The sequence below is a fragment of the Atta colombica genome, unplaced genomic scaffold, assembly GCF_001594045.1.
Source record: "Atta colombica isolate Treedump-2 unplaced genomic scaffold, Acol1.0 scaffold140, whole genome shotgun sequence".
Taxonomy (NCBI): domain Eukaryota; kingdom Metazoa; phylum Arthropoda; class Insecta; order Hymenoptera; family Formicidae; genus Atta; species Atta colombica.
Window position 1 is genome coordinate 1,300,696 of NW_017259229.1, and position 11,324 is coordinate 1,312,019.

The 11,324-nt window shown below is 33.8% G+C and overlaps 1 protein-coding gene across 1 annotated transcript in view; it reads right to left on the reverse strand.

Moving 5' to 3' along the window:
• The window catches only part of LOC108684836 (baculoviral IAP repeat-containing protein 6), a 31,257-nt gene extending 20,140 nt beyond the window's left edge, over positions 1–11,117 (reverse strand). The window contains exons 1-16 of the mRNA XM_018189347.1: positions 10,864–11,117; positions 9,440–9,759; positions 8,753–8,997; positions 8,283–8,622; positions 6,204–7,722; positions 5,890–6,064; positions 5,360–5,578; positions 4,547–4,967; positions 4,302–4,452; positions 3,923–4,073; positions 3,623–3,847; positions 3,285–3,539; positions 2,575–2,860; positions 2,331–2,492; positions 1,596–1,901; positions 210–506 (exon numbers count right to left, since the gene is read on the reverse strand). Of these exons, the coding sequence (XP_018044836.1) occupies positions 210–506; positions 1,596–1,901; positions 2,331–2,492; positions 2,575–2,860; positions 3,285–3,539; positions 3,623–3,847; positions 3,923–4,073; positions 4,302–4,452; positions 4,547–4,967; positions 5,360–5,578; positions 5,890–6,064; positions 6,204–7,722; positions 8,283–8,622; positions 8,753–8,997; positions 9,440–9,759; positions 10,864–11,050 (5,259 nt within the window). The 5' untranslated portion in view covers positions 11,051–11,117. The remainder of the gene's footprint in view (positions 1–209; positions 507–1,595; positions 1,902–2,330; positions 2,493–2,574; positions 2,861–3,284; positions 3,540–3,622; positions 3,848–3,922; positions 4,074–4,301; positions 4,453–4,546; positions 4,968–5,359; positions 5,579–5,889; positions 6,065–6,203; positions 7,723–8,282; positions 8,623–8,752; positions 8,998–9,439; positions 9,760–10,863) is intronic.
• Between the last annotated feature and the right edge of the window lie 207 nt (positions 11,118–11,324).

Here is an 11,324-nt window from a genome sequence, read left to right on the forward strand (position 1 = left end):
ATATATATATATAAAAGAGAAATTAAATGAATAATAAAAAATGTATTGTATATAAAATTGCAACTGTAAGATAATGTTTTACAGGTACTAAATATTACTTTTAGGATAAAGCAAATATGATCAGAAAGAAGTTAAATATCATAAAAAACAAAACAATGAAAAAAAAACAATTAAAAGATCTATTATTATTGATGTAGTATACAGTTTACCTTGAGATATCTACACACAGGTGGCGGCTGAAGATCGCAGACGATCAATGGTCTACCTCCAATATCACCTGCGACGATAAGCCGTGTGCCATCTATTTCTTCGCTCTTAGTCCAAATATCTATGGACAGCGATACCAAATCATTGCACGAAGGTATCATCAAATCGGTCAGCAATACAGGTGATCCGAAATCTAAAATAACGAATCGACGGGCTCCCGAATGCATCCGTTCGACGACCAATGCTTGCTGAGGCGGCCAGCATAGCAACCTTCCCCACGGGAATGTAATATCATCTCGCTGCAACATACATAATTTATTAATCGCTCGTGAAATAATTATTTCTTAAATTTACACACTTCAAACGCAATGTGACAAAAATATAAAAAAGCGGAATGCTATTTCACTGCAGCAATTTATTACTGTGGAATAGGCAATTGTATGTTGGATACATACTGAAACACATAAAAAATTACATCGTAATGTCCCACGATTTGCGATCATAATTTTAATAACAATTTTTGTCGGGTTTTTATAATATTTTCGAATTGCAAATAAGAGTTTCACCGCAAATTAAAATTGATTATAAATAAGTAACAAAACATATTTTTAATTAATTTCGAGCGCATATTGCTTCAATAGAACGTTAATAAATATCAAATCCACATTAATTATAGAATATGTCATCATGTTAAGGTCGCTAATTATGGGACACTTCAAACAATTGAATTATAAATTGAAACATAACTAAATCACAACTTTATAATTTTCTGAATATACATGTTTGTAGATCTGTTGATTTACAGAAAGATAAGTCTGTTGCACTCTCATTACGCACAATTTTCGCGTAATACAAGAATATACATAAAAAATAAGATGAGATTATACTCGGTATATTATAACAACTAGCCCTATAATTGCATCAAACAATAAAGCAAATGTATAAAAAAAAAAAAGAACAAACTGTCGGCTGCACGTACACATAAAAAATGAAAATTGTTTAAATGATCTTAATATAAAACTAGTTGAGCTTTCTCTGCTGTGAATAACATTAATTTAAAATAAAAAAAGGGAATGAGAAGAAAACCCATGAGCGTACGAAAAATAATATATGCAGTAATTATATGCAAGGATATTAACATCGAGTATATAATTAATTACATAATAAATTTCATAATAAATTTCATGTAACTCATGCAACTTGCACTTAACATTATTCAGCTGCATTTGACAGATAGAAAACTTTTAGCGAATGAATGTCTCTATTACAATTAGCATATTAACAAAGCGATTGAATGACGAAAGGACAGTGTATCATTTAGAAACAGGAATTTACAAAAAAAAAAAGAAAAAATAAGAATGGTGCGTGTGTCTGTCTATGTAATCTACCTTTTTAGGATTGCCTTCCTCAACTTTGTTTACAGCAGTATTGATACTTTGTACGCATGACTTTTCTTTTGTTATAATGGAACTTAATATGTGTGAACTAGGCATATTATTTTGCGTGCTATGCCAAGTCTGGTTGTCACCAGACATTTCATTAGCCTCATCATAATCCGATTGTTCATCGGGTGTGAGCAATAGTTGCGCAGATGGCTTCTTTAAAACTCTTCCCGTATACATACTAAGCAGATCGCTTAATGTAGCTGTCGATTTAGCTTGAACATGTGGTCCTAGCGATCCAGCATCCAAGTTCTACAATTAATATTTCTATCTGAATTAAAATTCAACTACTCTAACATCTATATTGTATATGCCATTTTATGACTGAACAGTCATTACACAGTCGTTACACAGCCACTGTTAATCGTGAAAGAATGTAATTCGCCTACTCTACGAATGCTGAGAATTAATTTGGCGCACTATTTTGTAGATGGTATTATATTTTACAATGTTGTGCTCAAGTCTGCTCGAGCTTATTGTCCGTAGCCTAATGTCACATTTGCATGAGACAATTATAATATTACCATTATCATTGACATCGCAGAGTTTTTTAAACAAAGCAATGATTCAATTTATGTGTTCACTCTTATACATGGTTATAGAATAAGTCACACATCGTTTCATTAAAAAAAGATATACCACAACTTTTAATACATTTAAATGCATGCAGAGGATACTTACATATGTGTGATGTATCGTTTTAATATCAGGCACACCATTGTTGCTTGTCGCTGTACTATCATACAAAGTGGGTCCAATATTAATTGTATTCATACCAGGATCGATCTTTTCCATCTTCGTGCCGTCAGAGGCAGCGTGACAAGTAAAATGAAGAGGTTCAACCTAAATCAACATTTAAATATCATAAATAATACAGAACATAATCGATATACAAAGATTTTATTTATTAATTAAATAATATTACCTCGAGGAGACCTTTCATATTCTGATTGGTACACAATGCCTTCAACTTGCTGGATATTACAAATTCACTAGCGGGATGTGTAGGCAGTGTGAGTAGGTCTCTCAAATCAATAGAATCCTGTGATATTTTGGACGAGTGTATAGCACTTGACGAAGCGACAGGAGGGCCTGTTTGCTCACTGGTTACAACAGATGCATACGTCACGGGTATTGAACTAAATTTTGGTAACATTGGTGGCTCTAAGTCAAAAAGTTCCGTTTCAAAAGGTGTGTTATATAGACCGAACCTGGAGAAAAATTTATTTATTAAGATTGTAACAAAAAAATAAAAATTATTAGAAAAATTTAATATTGTATACATTAAATTGGTTAATCATTAATTATTTATTTTGAGTATTAAAAGCACTTATTAATGTCTTCAATATTCAAAACAATTAATCACTAACACTAGGACTTTTACCAAGCTCCGGTTAACTTAACCAATCTAGTAATTTTGCAGAATTCCAACTGGAACAGATGTCAGAGAAAAAATGCAAAGAGAAAAATTATCAAATGTAAATATATTGATTCTTCAGTTCGCATTTTTTCTCCGACATTACTTCAATTGGAATCCTGCAAAGTTATTAGACTGGTTAAGTTAATCGGAGTTTGGTAAAAGTTTTATTTAAAGATTTCTCTAAGGACATAAAAAAAAGTTAAGAAATACACAACCTTGTTGCGAGCAACAAATGGTATGGATTCACTCTATTAGAGACTTCAGTGGCTATCTGTTGCACCAGGGTGACACATTTATGTGCGATACTGTAATTTTTATCTAATGGTAAAAATCTAGTAATGAGTAATTGAAGCCATCTCAGTGAACCAGCCCAATGAACTTCCATTATTGAAGGTAACAAGTTGACCAATACAGAAAGCATGGCCTCATCAAAGGTTTGAGCCGATGAATCCTCTATGTTATAAAATCCTCTAAAAGAAATAATAATTTTTTCCATTCATAAAATCTTCACATAATTAGCATTGTATCAATATCATTTCAAATAATTGCTCACCCGCTACAAAGAATAATTAATTTAACGCATTTGTGCGCTATACTTCTCCCAGCATGCAAGAGGCATGTTCGTAATAAGCTGGATAGTCGTCCTTGTACAGAACGTATCGTCTCCAATTGAAGAGCTTTAATTTCAGCGGTGTTCTGAACGCTACGCAATCTCGTTAATCTTATTGAGGCTACCCATATCAGAATGTCAAGAGCTATAGATTGTACGACGGGAGAGCTGCAAACGTTTGTTTAGAGTGTTAATTTTCTATAAACTTAAACTCGTTAAATTTCTATTATTCTTATTACTTACTCGACAGGTACTTGCAAACATGCGACATTCAAAAGATTATCGACAAAAGTTTTGGATTCTAACATAGCACATCTTTGCATCCTTTCGTCGGGCATGCTGGTGGGATTTACTGATCTCACGGTGATGGAGATCTCGTAAATCCAATTGCATCCTTAAATAAAAAACATTTTTTAATGTAAATTTTTAATGTAAAATTTTACAAAACAATTAACATTTTCTTATAAATTATATTGAAAATTTGACGACAGTAAAATTGTTACGTATAAAAGAACATAAAGAACTCTTGAAAAATTACAGTACAGAGTATTTTATATATACATATATAATAAATTTATTTTAATATGTTCGTTATATTAATAAATTCTCAGATTATATTTACCAACATAGCATCCCAACTTCTTGCTATTCGCACTCTCGTCAAATCGTTCTCCAGCATTAGGGGGCACAAGCGGACGTACTTCAAATATCTTTAGCTTTTTACAAGTTGGTGGTTTACTTTCTGCTAAATTTGCTTTAGATTTCGCAGATGTCTTGAAAATAGAGAAAGAAAAGAAAATACTATAATAAAACATCGATTCTATAAGATACAGAATATAATTAAAGATTGACAAGTATATTACTCACTCCATCCTTTTGATCTACTAAAGCTTTGACGTGAACGAGCAACGTCCTAGCTTTCGAACGAAATAATTTTGGGCTTGTCAATGTTACACATCCCATGTGACAAGACAGATCTACGCAACGATGCAAATCGATAGGACCACAGAGGATTTCGGTATTATGCTGGCGTTGATACTCCTCTGTGATAACTGGATTTTCGTTCTTTTGTTCGGTTCCTATGTTAAATTCAATTCTCTCGTCTATGGGAGTAGTTGGTATCTTCTGATGACCGATCCTCTTTATATTTTGCTTCAACAAAGTCACTTGAATATTGGGTAACTCTTGATAGAACGGATGCAAGGTAAATCGGACATCAACGTGTCCTATACTTCCTGCTGCGCTTCGAGGTAAAGTAAGTTCGAATACGTGTTCATCCCAAGTAGTCCTAACATAACATACAAATGTGTTACAACTTTATAATGTAGCTTCTCTTTTTAACCGCGTATAATTTTACATCGATTTTTTTTTATCAAGAAATATATTGTATTATTTCATTTACAATTCTTTAAATTTCAATATAGACAGTTTTATTTATCACGCGTTATAAGATAGCACTAAAAACGCTTATATTACTAAGCATAAAAGAATAAATACGATAAAAGAATGATTAGAAATTAATTAAAAGATCATTTAAAAAATATAAAAATATTAAAAAATAATTTTAAAAATATATACAGATATTTTAATAATTATTAAGAGAATCCACAATTAAAAGAATGCAGTTTCTTTGAGATGGTCAGAATATCTGTTAAAACATTTATAATTATGTCTCCTTACGCATCACTTTGTAATCGCCACGTTCTCGTATGATGCTGATCTTCTGATTGATGAAGATGCTGCGGATAACGTCTTTGTCTCTGAGCTTGCATCATTTCACTCCAACACGGAGGGACGGTCGCGCTATATGCAGGGGAATGTCGACTAAATCGTGTAAGTTCGTATAACAGCCCTAAGTCCCAGTATGAGAAATTCGATTTATGTGCTAATAATTCATCGCTAAAACGTAGAAAATATTATTCAAAAGTTAATAAATAAATATCAAAAGAATACTTTTACATTGTTTTATAAATAATGTCATAAAAAACATTATAAAGCTATTAATACTAGAACTATGTCAATGGTGTCATTTTGATATCGCTCTGCTAATAATTTCAATTTTTTTCTTTTTTTTCAAATAATAATAATAAAATAACTCCTTCCTAAAACTCCTTCCGAAAACAAGAACAGGAAATTATCAAATTGGCACCTTCGACAGTTCTTCAGCATTAAAATATTTCGGCTTCTGCAAATTCAAAATGAAAACTTACTAACAAATCGACGATGTTGACGTACTAGGAGCTATATTTTCACAAGTACAACTTCCCTCACTACCCATATTCACATCATCAACATCGTCTTTCTCCTCTGCAGAGTCTTCCTCCTCCGCTGTAATGAAGAAATGCAATGTGCCATCGCTCGTGCACACACACAGCCTTTCCAAACCTGCAAAAACCACTGGCCTTAACACACAAATTTTCAACACAATCCCCACAAATATTCCAAATTAATCCCCCCCCCTCCCTCCCTCTCCGCTCGCTCCTGTTCGTTTTTCTTTTGGAAACGTTTTTAGAGAAACACTTACTGTTGCAATAAGTCGCAGAGATAAATTTCTTTCCATCTAATCTCGCCTCTGTTACAGTTTTCAGCGTACTTAAGTTTAATAATCTGACCACACCATCTTTACATACAAGAGCAACTTGTCCGGCAGGTTCCTGAATAGCTGAATTATTAGTGGAATTGGTACTAGAATTAGTAGAAAATGATGTGCACTTTTGTTTTTCTTGAAGTGGAAGTAGTACATGTTCTATTGGCGCCTGTTCCAAAGGTAACTCTCGCTTCACCAGCGGTTCCGACGTCATTTTTACTACCGAGCCCGTGAAATCCAAAGCATATACAAGCAACAACGCGTTCGCGTTGCTCTCATTACTGTGGATCTCGCCGTTTATCAATTTGCTCGACTGGCTGTCATTATGATCCCAATACATATAACTTTTCTGCGGAAAGAAATCGCTTTCGTCGTCAACGTCCATCTGATTGGTATTTGACGAAGAAGATTCGACGGAAGCGTTATCTGCAGGACACATCGCGACATACAGGTATCTTCCGTCCTTGGACGTAGTTATGTACGTAATGCGGAGAGAGTCCGAGGCGTTTATCGCTAATGTTTTGATGACCACCGGTTCTGCCTTGGTAATTTTCATAAGATCTAAGCTCTTTTTGTTTATCGTTGTCAAGTCAGATGTCGATGCAAAGTGGGTCGAGCCGTTAATAGGAGGAAAATTGGGATCGTAGGGAGTTGACGTCGTCGGGGTCGGACCAAAGGGAATACCGATGGGACTCGAATAAATGCCATTGGAGGACGAGGCGGTTAAAGTGTTGGGTGGGAAGATACCATCGTAATGCGGACCAACTACCATATCCGAGTCTACATCTTCGATAACTGGCACTTCATAAAAAATTTTACTAAGGAAGAGCTCCTGGTACAAGCTTTCCTGGCGTCCGCCATTCGAGCTAGCGCTAGTTCCTGTTCCAGATAGAGTCTTCTTAGTCTTTGATTCTTTAGAATTGTCTTCCTTGATAGGTTGCGCCGTTGCAGCCTTATGATGAAAGTCATACAATACTAAGTAATGCAACCTCGACGATATGTACCTATCACCCGCTACCTTCATTATATCTAGAGTATCACTGGCAGCACTATTTACACTGTTCATTGCACGAACTAACGACGACGAACTCGCTAGATCGCTCGAGGCAGCCCACACATTCTCTAAAGTTCTTAATTGCGAGGGATTATTAACTGTCACTGTAACCCCACACACTAAGCATGGTCGAATCTTATGCTCTGTCGTCTCAATGTTTATAGACGACGAGGAGTTAGTGCTTTTCGCTTCCTCTCTCAGGGTTACTGGAGATCCCACTACTGAAAGTGCTGTAACTTGTACTTTATAGAACGACGAAGGCTTGTATTCCGAAAGTGGATCCGAGTCTGAGCCTAGATTTGTTAAATATGGAGGCGTCAAATTTCTCGCAGCACAAAACTGTATCGATTCCTTATTGTTTATTTCTTGATCCAAAGGTGATATATAAAATGATACTTCTCTCTGCAATGACAGTAATTATATTACTGTGTGTATGACAGTAATTATATTACTTTAAATAAAGATAAAATTATATTACTTTTAATTAAAGTAAAAAAGATAACATACATCTAAAGAATATCAAGCTTAATTTTTAGAATAAATAACTTGTAAATATAGCCTTATATACGACTAAAAGTATTAAGCACCTTATTAATCATTATTTAACATTATTTAACAGCTAAAAAATCAATTTATGATACTTACTGTGAATTATCTTTTGTTTAAAAAACATTTTAAACTTATGAATTTACTAACGCCGATAATTAATAAATAATATTGGTAAAAGAATTCTAGGATTTGTTTTCTATTTCTATATTATAATAGTCAATTTTCTTTTCACTATCACCAAAAATTTCAAACATGTACCTATTTTCATTTTAAGTACAGAAAGTAGTTCAGCTAAAAGCCAGAATTCCAGATAGAAAAAAAATATGAGTGCCTAATACTTCTGACCAAGATTGTAGAAAAGATACTCTCAGATTTTATATAGCATTGATAATGCAAAACCTCGAATAGCTTACCTTCAATTGATTCGTTATGTTCCAAATATTTACAAAACCATTGGAAGAGGCTGTAGCCGCGAGGCCTGTGACATTAGTAGTACCTATGACGTCCACCGTATCGCCTGCCTCACGAGCGGGAGCCGTTGCAAGAGTCACGGATAATGGAACATTCTGTGTGTATTCACCCTTAACAAATGGACATGCGGGCGAATGCCTCTCATGCTCCGACCATGGCTCATCAGTAGGCTCCCAACATACTAAGCACACGTTACAAGTAAAACACATCGCTCTGTCATCTCCTGTAGCATTTGGCTCATGATAGAAACCAGCCTGGGCCATTTGATCAGGTAAAGCCCATCTAAAATATTTATTCTATTAATTTTGTGTGTAATAAATCATTAATTGCATTCATTTTAACAGGAATATAGAATATAAAAAAGTTGTAAAATAAAAGCGATTATGTCACATAATAATAAAATACATATTACTTGTAATTCATATGTGGCCATTTTGGAAAAGTATTACGACGTGCTGCTTCACTAAACATTAATGCTCTATCAGTGGGACCACCTTCTAACGCAAGACTAGGCAATAGGCCATTTAGTCGTTCATTGATCGCAGAGGCAATGGGCAGTGCTGCTATATGCCGATTTTGCCTTTTTAATTCCATTACTAAGCCAGAGCAAACGAGTTTTAAAGATCCATGCGGTAATTCCAAACATATCGTATTCCACTGCAATTAAAATTTCCATTTTTAATTTTAATAATTTTAGCATTGATATTGATATTAATTCTGTATGCATAACATAAAGATATTAAAAATCTTGTATGTATTTATATAATGTTTTGTTTTCTATTTAACACAATATAATAAATTATATTTTTAACTATTCCGATAATCATATTAAATTAAATTTAAATTGTTCAATATTAAAAATCTCTATTAATCAGTTCTGATTGATTATTTCCTGATGATTATTTCCTTAAATAAAACTTACTCAAAATTAATTGAGTAAAAATAACAATTCTCTATATTATAAAGATCAAGTTATTAAAAAATATATTTTTAAATAATTCATTTACTTTTACATCCTCACTTTTATATTCATCTATAATATATCCCTCTAAAATAACTACAACAAAGAATGTTATATAAAATAATTAGCTGTACTTACTTTTTGAGCTTTAATACCCTTTTTCTGATTTGCTTGTGCTGTAACAATTTTACTTGACAGTTCTTGCAGCACCTCCAGCAAATGTTCCACACCTGGCAATTCTATGCATTGTAGGCATTGAAGCAATATCGTCGCCTCCGACAATAATAATTCCAGCTTTATGACATCCTCACTTTTAGAAACTGGGGTTTGCAAAATTGTATCTAATAGCAGGACCCCATTGTAATCGCTACGTATGCCAATCCCTCGTCCATCTGTATACAGCACTTTGTCTATTCCATCCGATAAATAAATTCCTTGCAATTTCCCATTAGGTTTACCTACAATCATCATTATAAGCATGAACATTTTATAATTCTTCACACATTTCACATAATATTTTTCACTTTTATTTTTAATAATACATATTTTAACAATATACGAATTAATATATATCTAATATATATGTATATCTAAAATTTGTAAAAAACATTAATACAAAAATATAAATTGATTATTTTTATTTTAATAATTGTGAAAAACTAATATTAAATATTTAAATATTTTCTGGTTTCCATCACATAATCTTATAAAATTATTCGAATATCCACATAATATACATTTTAAGTAAATTTTACTAAATAATATATATTTCATATAATATTAATAGATATTAATATTAATTAGTATTCCCTCAACATGATCTTGGAAAATTATGCAAAGATTTTATAAAAATCTTGATTTTGAAAAACATATAAACATTCTTTGTTCTTATTTCTTGAACTTATACAAAAGAATACTTCTTTGCTGCAATTACATCATATATAAATAATAAAGATACCGTTATACATACAAAAAAACTTTATCTTTGATGATTGGATCAGAAGTGCCAAAGCAATTTGTGAAAATAAGAAATAAATAGAATTACTTCTTAGAAGATAACAACAAATATATATATAATTGGAAATACATAATTGGAAAAAAAACCTAATTGGAATACTGCACAATGCTGACAGTCATAGATCCATTTCTTTAAGCCGTATTACTTTCCACATTAAAAATGCAAATTTATTTTCGCAGAACAAAGAAACAGAGACAAAATCTAGGAAAGTGTGAAAAGCATGGCCAGAATGTAACAAACTGTAAGATTATCTTCTTGACTCTCCGAATTCCTGGGAAAAAAACAAAGCTTGTCGCTTTCAGACACTTCGTGACGGAAAATTTCAACGACGAGGAAATAGTGTCGTCTTATTCTGGGAAAACGTAAGCGACCTTGACATGCGTTATTGCACAGTATTCTGCAAATATCGGGCGGACAGCCGTGACGGCGACGGGGATGACGCTGTCAGAAGGGGGAGAGGGAGGAAATCTATCGTTTGCTCGGCGCCGACCCGGCGAAATGTTCCGCGGGGATCGATCACGACGAGGAAGCTGCACACGCTCACCAGACAGAGAACTCCTCTGTAAGATCACGCCGGAGTTGACATCGAACACGTATACTTGTGCGCTGCCAGTAGTGATGAGTAGAACGTTTAGATTGGCGTGATAGATAATACTCTTGCACTCGGTGTCCACGTTCAAGCAACCATCCTCCTTCAATAGCCATGGGTCATCATCAGCCATTTTGCTCATGCGGATCACGCTTTTCTGAAAAACTTTTCTCTAACGCTCAGACATCACGAGAAACATGGCGCACTCGTCAACGCCATCTTTGAATGGAACGTCAGCAGACTGCACTGAATATAGCCGACTATCGTCCCTCCCATAATCAATCGATCCTTATGAGATTTCGAGCTTCGATTCTCAGAATGTTCACACCGAATACTTTAAGGCAACTTTAAAATGCCTTTACATGGAAGCATCATAGCAGAGAGAAGCCTGAGGATCGATTCTGTATCTTGAAATG